Below are 14,526 nucleotides of genomic sequence, written 5' to 3' on the forward strand. Positions count from 1 at the left end.
CTTTAACTCATCTAGAGTTCCAATTAGGTTCATGTCATCGACATAAACTGCTACAATTGCAAATCCGGAACTTGTCCTTTTTATAAATACGCATGGGCATATTTCATTGTTCTCATATCCCTTCCCAATCAAGTAGTCACTTAGACGGTTATACCACATCCGTCCGGATTGTTTCAATCCATATAGTGAGCGTCTCAATCTTATTGAAAACGCACTCCGTGGTTTAGAGCCACTTGACTTGGGTAATTGAAGTCCATCTGGAACCTTCATATATATCCCTGAATCTAGATCCCCATAGAGATATGCTGTAACCACATCCATAAGCTGCATGTCAAGTTTTTCGGAAACTACCAAACTGACAAGGTAGCGGAACGTTATAACGTCCATTACGGGAGAATATGTCTCCTCGTAGTCGATTCCAGGGCGTTGTGAGAAACCTTGAGCCACATGGCGGGCTTTGTATCTAACAACCTCATTTTTCTCATTATGCTTTCTAACAAAAACCCATTTATGGCCAACAGGCTTTATACTTGGGGGTGTCAGCGTTATAGGCCCAAATACCTGTCTCTTTGTTAGTGAATCCAATTCAACCTGGATCGCATCTTTCCATTTAGGCCAGTCTACTCTTCGTTGACATTCTTCAACGGAGCGAGGTTTGATATCATCGTGTTCTATAATTCCTTGAGCAATAGAATATGCAAACATATCATCAAGGATAATAGAATCTTGATTCAACGTCTCATGTACACTAGTGTAATTCATGGAGATCTCCCTATTCCCTGGAATTGGTTCTAACATTGGAGCGTCCCCCAATGATGTCTCTTGGACATAACCATAATCCAGAATATCTTCATGAGACGGGTTATTTATGTCGATGATTAATGGATCTTTCTATGCTAAACTCGCTTTCTTTCTCGGGCGAGAATCCATCGAACCTTTGGGCCTCCCACGTTTCCTTGCTGGGAGCCCGGCCTGAGCCACATTACCATCACTATTAGTGGTGGCGGCGCCATGCCCAATACCCCTAGGGGTGGCGCCATGTCCATGATTTTTAGGGACATCAATCCTTGCAGGCACGTTTGCAGCAGGTATATGTGATCTTGTCACTTTAGCGATATCAGAAAAAGCATCAGACATAGAGTCTGCTACGTTCTGAAGATCGAGAATTCTACGCACTTCAATTTCGGACTGTGCGGTTCGGGGATCAAGATGAGACAAAGTGGGGACAGACCACGACAATTCCTGTCGTTCCTGTTGAACATTATTGTTCCTATCTCCCCCTAACGACGGGAAGACTGTCTCATCAAAGTGACAATCCGCAAATCTAGCGGTAAATAGATCGCCTGTCAAGGGTTCTAAGTAGCGGATAATGGTTGGAGAGTCATATCCAACATAAATGCCTAATCGTCTTTGAGGACCCATTTTGGTTCGCTGTGGCGGCGCAATTGGCACATAAACTGTACACCCAAATATGCGTAAGTGTGAGACATCACACTCATATCTAGTAACCATCTGGGACGCAGAAAAGGGTTGAGTGGCAGTAGGCCTCAGACGAATTAGCACAGCTGCATGCAATATTGCATAGCCCCAAGCAGAAACAGGGGGATTGGTGTGCATAACCAATGCTCTAGCGACCATTTGAAGTCGTTTAATGGCAGCTTCTGCGAGACCATTTTGGGTGTGAACATGAGGAACAGGGTGTTCAACCTCAATCCCAATGGACATGCAATATTCATCAAACGTTTTTGATGTAAACTCTCCAGCATTGTCAAGACGAATTAACTTAATGGGATGATCAGGGTGGTGAGCCCTTAATTTAATGATTTGTGCTAGGAGTTTAGCAAATGCAGCATTTCTTGTGGACAATAACATGACATGTGACCATCGTGTCGATGCATCAACCAACACCCTAAAATATCTAAATGGTCCGCAAGTTGGTTGAATAGGCCCACAAATATCACCTTGGATTCTTTGTAAGAATGGAATATTTTCCTTAGTGTCCTTTGCATAAGATGGTCTCGATCCTAATTTTGCTAAAGAGCAGGCTTTGTAAAACAAAAGAGGGGCTTTAGAAGCAACCAGGGAAGTATCCGGTTGATCCACGAAGTCACAATTGATTTTAGAAGTAGAAAAAGGAACCAAGGAGGTATTGGTGGCGTCAATACCACTTTTGGGCCGTAGGGGTAGGCGACGCTAGCCCTTCCTTGGACAGAATTTCGGTTCTGACTTCTTTTCGTTTTGAAAAATGGATGTCCGTGTGAAGTCTTTAATATACAGATCATCATATCACGACCTGGGTGTCCCAAACGGTCATGCCAAAGCCTATATGTGTCAGAATCCCATAAGTCATCTCTCATGATATGGTTGGATTCAATAATTCGAATAGTGGTTGCATACAACCCACTAGATCGACACATAAGTTTCTCTAATACTCGTTTATGTCCGTAGTCATTAGAGGTGATGCAAAGGAACTCTTGTCCATTCTCACAATGTGTTTCCACATGAAAACCATTGGCTCTTATATCTTTAAAACTCAATAGGGTCCTTCCAGCCCTAGGAGCATATAGAGCTTTGGTGACATTTATACTTGTGCCATTTGACAACATAAATTGAGCTGGTCCTCGACCATGAATCAATTGTGATGGTCCAGCCATCGTAGTCACAGAAGATCGACTAGGCGTCATCCATAGAAATAGTTGCCTATGTCGCAATATAGTATGTGTGGTGCCACTATCAACAAGGCATTCCAACTCTCCAGGAAACATACTGAAAAATAATAAAGTTCGGAATTAAAACATGTCCATGACATCGAATAATAATACGATACTTATTAATAAAGATAGCCAATGATTACATCAAAGGTCCCAAAAAGTCTAATCCAAAATAAAATCAAACGAAGACACATTGTAGTCACTCTAACCGTTTGGTAACTCCAATCAAATATGACCAGGAAAGTAGAGAGAGATGTTGGTGGAGCGAGGCTCTCTTAAGTACCATTAATCTCAATGACTTTCCTATACATCATATTTTATTGGGTGCGCCACATAAGAAAGAGTTGATACAATTGTCATTTATTGACTAAGGCATATTGCCATTACAAAAATTCTTTGGAAAATAAAAGGACTAATCTAATCAAAGTCTGCGGCATCCTTGTGCACTTCATCGTCAGCTTTGAAGTCCTCTATGGTGAGATGGACGTCTCCACCATTTTCTTCTTCTTCTGCAAGGTACATTTCTTGCTCCCTCAGGTCCCTGTATGCCCTGTATCTTGCAGCTAGTTGCTCGCTTTCCTTGCATTGCTTGAACCAATGCTCACTTGATCCACATCGATGACACACATCATTGTGGTTGCCTCCCTTTAATTGAGGTGCACATTGTGCACGTTGTGGGCGTTCCCTAGGAGGGTTGGTGCCACCACCACGGCCAGGGTTGCCACGACCCCCTCTCCCACGTGTGGCATTGCCACCACATGTATCCGCACCAAACTTGCGGTTTCTTTCCTGGTTAGGGCGGTTATATGGATCCATACGTCACTCATATCCCTTATTCTTAGGGTTCAGCTCCTTGCGCCCTCTTTTGGGTGCATTATAATTCGCCTCATGAACGCTCTTAGTTCCAATGGGCCTTGAATTTTAATTCCTCACGAGTATGTTATCATGTTTCTCAGCTACAGATATGAGATTGATAAGCTGATGAAACCTCGTGATCCGTCCAGCATTGACTTCAGTGCGGTATTGCTTTGATACCACAATGGCTGAAACGGGGAAGGTGGAGAGAGTTTTCTCAATTAGCTCCTGCTCTGTGACAGGTTGTCCACAAAACCTCAACATGGACTATAGGCGAAGAGCTTCTGAATTATATTCAGCAACAGACTTGAAATCAGCAAAGCGCAGATTGTTCCATTGAACCTTCAAGTCAGGGAGGAGGGAATCTTGAACATTACCAAAACGCTCTTCTAGCGCTACCCATAGCTCTCTTGCATCCTTGATCGACATATACTCCAATCTGAGTGCCTTGTCCATATGGCGTCGCATCAAGATAACTACTTGAGCATGTTTTGTAGGTGTCCGCACGAACACACGATCCGGGTTAGGTGCCTGGATTATGGGTAATATTCCCTTTGAAGTGAGGTGGTTCTCAACATCGGTTACCCAACTGTGGTAATCTGAGCCTGTTGAGTCAAGCATGGGAAAGTAGAGTCTAGGTTCATTCGACATCCTGAAAATAAGAAGAGAAGATATATTAGTTTCGAAGCTAAACTTCCACAAAAACTAAAATAATAAGATTTCCGAGCTATGCTACCAAGAAAACAATTTCCAAGAATCTCTTTTGGATTAGACCAAACAATAATGTTTTAATATGGTCACAATTTGATGCTTACGGACGCTCTTAGTCCGAGCATTATGAACACTCTTAGTTCATACGAACACTCTTAGTTCGTTAAGCGTGAATCCCCATAATTCCGCTTTATTAAATACTCAAAATCCTGTTCATATATTTCAAAATTGTGCAAAAAATAAAAGGAATTTAAAATACAAGAAAGCAGCAACCTTAATTACAAAACTTACGTGTTGAAATTCGAAGCAGATTCTCTTCTGAACAGCTTTAACTTTGATTGTTGTGCCGGTCTCAAAATAACTCCGATAAGGCTGAAATTCGGAGGTCAGATGGAAGAGACAGAGACGAACAACTCTGATGAAGAAAATAGTTTGATCTGAGGTTCCAAACTAGATGTGTCGGAGCCTGCAAGAAGACAGACGTGCACAGGAAAGAGAAGGATGCAGTCGGTGTGTGTTGGTGCTGCAGGGGCAGCAGGGATGCGTGCGCAGGGGCGCGTAGGTGCTGCAGGGGCAGGTGTGCAGGTGAGGCTAGCGTGGGCTAGGAGCTGCGGCAGTGAGGCTCGAAGGTGGCAGTGGCAGGTTTTGAAGAATTTTCTGGTTTGGTTTTTTTTCTTGTGGTTAGGGCTCGTGCTGATAACGTGTTGTAGAGAATTGGAAAAATTGTATTGTGTTGTATTCATCTCACCATGAGGTTTATATAGGGTTACATCATGTATACAAAAGGCAATACATAATAGCTATACTAATCAATCGCACATTACAAGTATGTCAATCGCATACATTACAAGTTTGTCAATCGCACATTACGAGTATGTCAATCGCATACATTACGAGTCTGTCAATCGCATACATTAAGCAATACCTATTGCATGAATAGTCATTATCATTTACAAAAAAAAACTGAATTGGAACTGTTACATAGGAATAAAAATTCAAAAATGAATCTAAACTCCCACTGAACTCAAGCTCTTAAACCAGACAATACTCCCATATTCTCTGTATGTCTCTTAAAATTTGCAACTGACTAGGCCTTGGTGAATGGATCTGCAAGTTGGGATTCTGGGTCAATGTTTAAAACAACAACTTCACCATGCTTTACTCTCTCTTTCTCACACTGTAATATTTCAAATCAATATGCTTGGAGTTATTTGACCCCTTACTGTTCTTGCCAAAAAATACTGCAGCTTCATTATCACAATAAATCTTAAGTGCATCTGACACAATTGAGCTTAAAACCTTGGTCTGCATTAAAAAATTCTTAATCCATAATCCTTCACACATTCCTTCATAAATAGCTATGAATTCAGCTGGCATAGTGGAGGTAGAGATCAGTGACTGTTTCATGGTTTTCCATGCCACAGCCCCTCCTGCAAGCATGAACACATAACCAGATGTGGACTTCTTAGAATCTGGATAATTTCCTGCAAAATCTGAATCAGTGTAGCCTACTAATTCCAGTTGCTTCACTTGCCTATATACCAACATGTGTGATTGGTCCTCTGTAAGTATCTAAGTACCTTTTTTCCTGCAGTCCAATGTTCTTGAGTAGGATTTGATTGAAATCTAGACAAAATTCCAACTGCAAAGGCTAAATCAGGTCTTGTACAGACTTGTGCATACATGAGTCTGCCTATTAGTCTAGCATAAGGTTTGCTATCCATATCAGACATCTTCCCCCCATTTTTAGAATTTTTATTCTTTGACAGTTTGTCTCCTTTTGTCATAGGAGCTTCACCTGATGCACAAGTTTCCATCCCAAATCTCTTTAAAACTTTTAAAATGTAGTTTTGTTGAGATAAGCCTAATAAACCATGTGCTCTGTCTCTCTTGATTTCAATACCTAGGACATAAGAGGCTTCACCTAAATCTTTCATGTCAAAATTATTGGACAGAAAGGTTTTGGTGTCTTTAAGTAACTTAATGTTGCTGCTAGCCAAAAGAATATCATCCACATACAGTATAAGAAAAAAGAAGTTATTTCCAACTATTTCATGTACACACATTCATCAACTATGTTTTATGTAAAACCAAATAATGAAATCACAGAGTCAAACTTCTTATACCATTGCCTAGATTCTTGTACTATATTTTCTTGTACTCAATTCTTGTCAGCTTTAAATTTCATACTCAATTGAAGGCATCAAAATTATCAAGGATATCAATCACAGATGCATTTGCATATCAAGAACATCACATCCATACATTCATTATCAATTGAAGCATCAGTCCATATTCAATACACGATATGCAATATGACAACCCTTTCCATATGCTAAACAGTAATCCATATGACAACCATTTCCATAATGTAAAAACTGAAACGCAAGTTTTTGATTCTCATAAAAATACCTTGGCCTCTGCTACAGCGCTGCAATAATTATTTAGCGGAAGCAAAATTGAAAACAGGAACAAATTTTAACCCGTTTGGTAATCCAACATCTCTAAAGTGGGGTCTTGAATCCCCTAAACTGAGGATTCAATCTCAGTAACAAAACCTAACTCAATCCGATCCCTAAAATGACCGTTATACTTTAACGGTAACATTTAATATTTTAATCTGAATTCGAGTTTTGGGCTTATTTTCTTAATGAGTTGGATTAATGGCTAAAACCGGGTCAAATGTTTCTTAAGGCCTACTTTATGGATTCAAAAGAAAAATTATTTTATTTTCTCATACAGGTTTTATTGTTTTCTTTACTTAAATAAAACAATGGTTCATGAAGTATGCGTTTTGTGAAAATCCTAAGCTCTGATACCATTTGTTAGAAAACATGAATCACACAAGATTGATCACAAAACCACATAACAAAAGCACATGCACAAGAACCAAACAAATTATACAGCACACCAGAAGCTTTCCTAGTCGGTTTAGGAATAACCACCTGGATTCATACTTTCAATCTCAGCAGCCACAGCTTGTCCAAGAGCATTCATCGTGGCAGACATCTTCAAGGGTCAAAAACCAGCTTCACTATGGAGGAAAGTCTTCTATGCTTCAATACTTTATGCTTCAAAATGGGACTGAAAATGTATGCAAAAGGCAGTGTTGAACATAGGGACTTTCTCCTCCTTATATATTGGCCAAAACTTTATCCTCGGACTCATCCCATAAGGAGTCTTAAATCTACTTCAAGTTTATCAGAAGGAGACTTAAGGTTTATCACAATTCTTTATGTTAATCAGGTTATAATCAATGAGAGTCCTACTTCTATCAAGAGATATACATCTCGATAGATTACTGGAACTAGAGTTATAATTACATATTTCTTGTTATTTATTTAGCTAGATCAATTGTTCCATTTACTTAATGAATTAGATAATGTTAAGTCCACTTTATTCTAGCACTATCAATATGGATCAGTTTGATTCTTGATGAAATGGGTAGCAATTTGATCACGTATCAGATAATTGGTAAGAGAACATTATCCTACGCGGATGCTTGTATACATACATAAATGCAAAGAGTTTTTGGTTTTTTGTTGCTTGTTTTTGTTCGATTGGAATCCTCTACATTGTGGTGCTGCATTGGAATGAACTAAGCACTGTAACATACAACTGCTATTCATGAGGCACACAAAGTCTACATCTAAGCAACTGTAATGATGTTACTTTGCTTTATATATCAAACTAATATATATATATATATATACGGAACCGTTCCAAAGAGGACGTCCGCACTGTTGTTAAAGTACGGACGTCGACGTTGCAGCTCGGCTCGAGGCGCGACGGAGTGACGGGGCTTGCCGGACAGACGCCAAGGATCGGACGGAGCGGTCTGCAGTCGGTGGAGTCACCGGCGACGGGGTTGCAGCTCGCTGCAGAAAATCTGCAGTTGCAGGTCGGGTTGCTGCCCAGAACCTGCAACCCCAACCTCCTCCGACCTCGAACGCTGCCCAGAACCGTCCGGGATGCCTCCGGCCTCCCTCCTGCAAACCGCACGCCGCCGTCGCCGCCTGGAACGCCTCAGCTGTGTCGACGTCCGCACTTCGCTATAGTGCGGACGTCCGCTTCAGAATGGGCGGGTATATACATATACAGTCCTTCTCAGGCAAGGATATCCTTACCTTAGCCTTGGGGAACGGATTTTCAGTTTTTGACCACTTTTCAATCATATATTCACATCTTAACCGTTCAGTTTTTAGGTCCTAATGTATAGGTCAGTTCTGCAAATTTTCATCCAAATTGATGATCTTTAAGGTATCGAACTCGATTAAACCAATGAACGAACCGAATCTGTCAAACCGGAACCGTTCGTGTTTCATTATTGTAAATTGCAGTTTTGAAAGCCTTACCGATCATCAATTTGGCTGAAATTTTGCAGAGATGATCTATACATTAGGACCTAAAAACTGAACGGTTAAGATGTGAATATGTAATTGAAAAGTGGTCAAAAACTTGAAATCCGTTCCTAAGCTAAGGTAAGGACATCCTTAGCCAAGAAGGACTGTACACACACACACACACACACACACACACACACACACACATACATATATATATATATATATATATAGATATAGGGCTCTTCTAGTGAGGGATCCATTTTTTTGGTCATTTTAAGGGATACCTTATTAGACCCACTTTTCAATCGCATATTCACATCTCCACCATTCAGTGTTTAGGTCTATATGAGTTTATTTAAACTAGTTCAGGTTGGAAAAATTGGGTTTGTCTATATATATTCTGCTAAGGAATTCCTTTTTTGGCCATTTTAAGGGATTCTTTGTGGGACCCACTTTTCGATCGCATTTTGGCATCTCGACCATTCAGATTTTAGGTCCTAATGTATAGATAATTTCTGCAAATTCAGCCATATTGATGATCGTTAAGGCATCGAACCAGATTAAATCAATGGACAGACCAACTTTGTTGTCACATCCCAAATTTTTTTTTTTTTTTTTTTTTTTTTGAGATGCAACTCATACTCCAATCATGGAAATAAATTTCCCAAATCGAAATACGAATAATTGGAAAAGAACGACACTCGACAAGTTTCCGAAATTGAAACACAACCTTTATTACAAGAGGGGTTTACACCAACAGTTACAACAAAAGACCAACTATACTCCAAGTTCTTGTCTAGGAACCCAAGCATGATTAACAATTAACACACATGTATATCACATTATTAAAAACACCCTTGCAGTGAAATAACTTCAAACTTATATATCCATCACCTGCAAAATGATAAAAGGGGTGAGCATACATTTTGCCCAGTAGGAGAATAAAACCTCTTTGAAGATCATAGTTAGAATAGCAATAATGAATGGATGCAACTACTATCTATTCCCGATAATCCACATTGCAAAATAAACCGAGTCTACATGTCCCATACCATGTATTTTACCACGAAGGTGACTCAGAGTATTCAACAATGTGAACTACCCCCTCCCAAAAAAATCAATCCCCCTAACCCTCTTTTGCTAGTCATCTTATCCATTCCCTTTTCACCAGTCCCGAATTACCCTTTCAATATCCTATACTAAGTGCACATTAACAAGTGGGCATACCTGGGATCTGGTACCTGCTGAGGTTATAGACTCAACTACGCAAAAGATAAACTATCAACATAGTTATTCCAATAGCAAATTCACATTACCATCACCACCCTTATACTTCATGTCTTATTGATGCATCAAATACTTTGAATATATAAGTGTGTTCACTATTCAGCCATACCAACCAAGGAGAAACAGAGGACATAAATGCATACAATCATGTAAACAACCATCCAATGCAATCATGTAAACAACCATCCAATGCAAACATAGAGGCTCCCCAAGTTTTTCCCCTACCTCGATCGATTTTCACGTTAAGTATCCGGATGAAAACAAGTTCCTATTGCAAGAATAGAATTCATTAGTTCCACACACAAAGAATTAAAGCAAAACTCAGCTAAAATACTATGAAAATCTGAGCAGTGAGTTATTTTAACCAAAACAGGTTTTACTTGACAAACTTCAATACTGCAGTTTTCTGACCCAGTGACCTTAACGTTAAAAACTGTACAAATCTATTTAAAATCTGTTTTCATGGTCTTCTAACGATTTGTAGATGACATCCTAAAGAAACTCTCAGAGTTTAAATCACCTGAAAACAATTTTTCGAGAATTAGTTATGAATTTTTAAAGTTCAGCTACAGTCCCACATTTTTCTGCAGAAACTGCTACTGTGTGCTAACCTCTTCTGTTTTAATGTACTTTCTAAAACTCCAATTTGTGTAAAACTTCCAGTACTGAAAATAGACATTCTAAAGTATCAAAGAAAAGAAACCACACCTTCAACAAGACTTTAAAGGATGAGTGAAGGCTTTCTAAATTCAACTTTAAAACTGCATAAGTTTCCTACTTGGTTCTTGACTCTTCTCAAGTCAGATTCTATTATTCTATGTCTTCCAAAAACTCTAATGACTAAAGGAAACAACAAACCAGATGCAAACTGATTTCAAATTCTAATTTGGATAAATTCAAAGCAAAGATATAAACTATTTTCCAGAAAACTAGTGAAATCAAATAAAAGATGAGAAAATAATTAGTTCTGTTCCAGTAACAACAACTTTATTCCTAACTGAATTTCATATCTATTGCAAGTTCTTCTATCATCATGAATCCCCAGGTTTTATAATAGCCTATGGATATTTAAAGCAGAAACATAACCCAATTTCCAAATTGTATTAACCATCAGAACCAACAAAGAACTTATCAAATCAGAAAAAGAATTACACCTTACTTTTTACTCCTCCACTTCTAAGATACCAAAACTCTCTCTCTCTCTCTCCCTTGTTAATCTATGTATCTAGCAACTCAAGGAACTGTATGGAAAACATAGATGGTTCAGCCTATTTATAGTATCTGGAAAGGAGGTGAAAACGTAGAAAGCAAGATTGGTCTAACAGAAGAAAAATTGGATATTCTAATTGAAATCTTACCCATATAGGTACTAGACTCGCCACCTCCAGATTTCTAGAGTTCCAGCTCCTGATTCTAGGGTTTCCAGCTCTAGCTTCATAGCTTTGAGGAATCACCAATTCTGAAACTTGATTGCCAAGGCTGTTGACACCTCCTACTTGCCCATGGCGGCAGCTATGACCTTTGTACTTTCCTAAGGCGGTGGCTGGTGTATCAGATGGAGGAGAATCTGAAGGTGAGGAAGGCGATGAAGAGAAGGGACAAAGCTTTGAGTTTAGAACGTTGTTTGATCTAGTTTGGTCGTGGAGTTTCTTTCTATAAGCTGTTAAGCCACTTGGGTTTGAGTTTTGGGCCAAATACTTTGGACTACACTCTATTTACTTAAACCCATAAACAAATAAAATCATCTCTACACTATATATATAAACAATATTTAAACAAATAGTTTAGCACAATAATTAAAATTAAACTTATTTTTCAGAAATGCCTTAATGATTATTAATTTAGCTGAAAACTTGTAGAGATGTTCTACTAAAATTTGAATTGTTGAGATGTGAATATGTGATCGAAAAGTGAATCTAATGGGCTATCCCTTAAAAAAGGCCAAAAAAAGAGATGCCTCACACACACACACACACACCCACACACACCTATATATATACACATATACATATACATATCTACCTGAAAAATTAGAAGCTTCTCTAGAAACTAAAAATAAAAATTTGAACAAATGCGACAGTCTCAATAAAATCCAGCCGGCATACAATACATTGATCTCCTCAAAACTTACAGAATGACCAGTACATGATTACCCTCACTTCATCTTCCTTCATTTTAGGATGATAGAAATGTCATCATACGGCTTAATTTTCACTTTCCTTCTGCAAATCAAATAAAAATGCAGTCCTACCCTTCATTAATCCAATAATCAGCTCCCACTAACTCCCTATATATCCCATCTCAACCCATCATGCAAATTAAACCTATTTTGGTGTATCTGTACAATGGCAAACTCTTTTCACTCGCTAGCTTTCTTCTGCTTGGGCTATCTAATATTTCAGCTCATTAATCTTCAACACTTTGCTCTGGCATGGAGTTGGGGACTTGATGTTTCTCCTACAAAAGGCTTTGTCTCCCTCCCTTTTAACCGGTCCTACTACCATATTCAGAAGCCTTACGATGTGCCTGGAGACCAGCGCTACTGCTTCATCGATGGAGTTCATAAATGTTGGGTCTACTCCACAGACAAACCTCACACTACCACCAGCCAAACCCTGCCTTGCACCGAAATTGCTATACAAGTCATGCACACCACTGGTTGTATTTCTCTTGGTCACGTAGTGGTGACTAAAGATTTTGTGTCACTCACCGTTGAATCGATCTGAATCCTAAAGCGGAGAATGATAACTATTAAAAGTGAAAAAGTAAAAACTGTTGTAAATATTATATATATGTGGCTGTCTACTGTAAATACTCATTAGTTATGTCATTATGATGTAAATACTACTCTTATATAAAGGGGTCTAATGAGAATGAAACAGACACTTCTACCTCCTCCTATATTCTGTTTCTCTATTCTATTTATCTCTTATTCTCTAGTTTATAACACGTTATCAGCACGCTTTTGCTCTTATTTTTCTTCTTCTTCTTTGAACTCGATGATGATCCGCAAGCCTTATGGTGCAACATAGTTGCCTATGACCTAGGCTAATGATCTATGAGTTTTTCTCTCATTCTCAAAGAATTGCTTCATACATAACATAGATATCTTATATTATCGCATAACAGATATATGGGTTTCATGTTTATCATCTTTGTTCCTATTATATATGAACATCAATTTTTTTTTTATGCAATCAAACAATTTACATATATTTGTATGTATCTGTTATATAATGTAATTGTTGAGATTTATATTTCATATTCGACTTTGAGAACTATTGTTCCAATAGTCAAGACTCGAGTCCGCTGACCGAGTAGTCTTAGAACTATGGCTCTATAGACATCACACGAATGTTTTTCTCGTGTTTTCCCTATGGGATCCATTGTTCATATTTATGAACACTTCGAAACCTTTGTTTCGTATATGAATTTTTCTATCATTTTTCATAGCACATACTATTCTAATAATTATGGATCCTGATATATCTCGTCTTTTCTCTTTGTAGAAGATGACGCAGCATCTAACAAAATTGGACTTTTATCCTCTTGAAATTTCTGGCAATAACTATTTGAGTTGGGTTCTTGATGCCAAAATTCACCTTATGGCTAACAACCTTGGAGAGCCATCAAAGTTGACAATAAGTCATCTGTGGAAGATCGTGCTAAGGCTGTGATTTTCTTGCATCATTATATTGACAATAGCCTAAAAGATGAGTGCCTTATAGTGAAAAGCCCGCTTGAGCTTTGGCAAGCATTGGCTGATCGATTTGCTCACCAGAAAACCATGTTGTAAATATTATATATGAGTACCCCTCTATTTTTGGCATATGGAACATGTAGTTCTCATTGTTGGTACAGTTGAAATAGTCTCACAATTTAACCCTGCAAAATGTAGTTGTCAGTATAGGATAAGTAGGGATCGTTCAGTCCGAGGATTGTAGGGGACACCTACACAAAAAGGTCAATTAACAAATAAAAGAATAAAATGGGGGTTTTGAAATTCGGTTCCTAATCTACTTAAAATAAAAACGAAACAAATAAAACTATCTACAATGATCGACTTCTTCACACTCAAATCAGAATTTTCAAACCATATCAACATGCAACGAGTTGTTTCAATCTATACAACCTAAAATCGTGCCAACACTAAATATCATAAATGAATTTGAAGTACAAGTCTGAAGAGATCGAGTACCACTTTAATTCTTCTTTTTAATCTCCTAAGTTAGGAAAACTCCATAACTTAAAATATTTCATATAAAACATTACGTTAATACTGAAGAGCATCCGTCAACATTAAATATGAATCATTAATTGCAATTAGAATTCTGAATTCAAAAATGTATGCATCCATAAGAAGTTACAAACGCACGAAACATGTAGCATATAATCTCGACCATTGAGCATAGTCTTTACCACTTCAATTTCTGCCCTAAAACGATTAGGTGAATTAGAACACAAATTTGGCTTTATTAACCTGCAGATTAACATTATTGTTCAACCAAAATCATATGCTTAAAGATATAAAAGGATGGCACGTAATCAGATTGTAGAGATATCATAAACAACTCAAGAACATAAAGAAATGAATTTGGAAATTACTAACATAAACT

The 14,526-nt window shown here is 38.3% G+C and overlaps 1 protein-coding gene across 1 annotated transcript; it reads right to left on the reverse strand.

The window, feature by feature from the left end:
- Nucleotides 1–9,559: 9,559 nt before the first annotated feature.
- LOC133725516 (uncharacterized) lies at nt 9,560–12,084 on the reverse strand. The gene is made up of 3 exons (XM_062152801.1): nt 12,042–12,084; nt 11,269–11,570; nt 9,560–10,178 (listed from the first exon to the last, which is right to left on the reverse strand). Exons 1-3 carry the CDS (start codon nt 12,082–12,084, stop codon nt 10,056–10,058), a joined length of 468 nt encoding a protein of 155 aa, XP_062008785.1. The 3' UTR covers nt 9,560–10,055.
- Between the last annotated feature and the right edge of the window lie 2,442 nt (nt 12,085–14,526).

Source organism: Rosa rugosa, chromosome 1, assembly GCF_958449725.1.
Source record: "Rosa rugosa chromosome 1, drRosRugo1.1, whole genome shotgun sequence".
In the NCBI taxonomy this organism is placed as follows: Eukaryota; Viridiplantae; Streptophyta; class Magnoliopsida; order Rosales; family Rosaceae; genus Rosa; species Rosa rugosa.

What these genes read in the sequence shown, in the direction of transcription:
- LOC133725516 (XM_062152801.1), bottom strand. Translation starts at nt 12,084, where the DNA reads ATGAAGGAAGATGAAGTGAGGGTAATCATGTACTGGTCATTCT. An exon ending in AATCATGTACTGGTCATTCT is followed by an intron (nt 11,571 to 12,041) that starts GTAAGTTTTGAG and finishes GTGGCTTAACAG; the next exon opens with CTTATAGAAAGAAACTCCAC. An exon ending in CGAGTCTAGTACCTATATGG is followed by an intron (nt 10,179 to 11,268) that starts GTAAGATTTCAA and finishes TTCTTGCAATAG; the next exon opens with GAACTTGTTTTCATCCGGAT.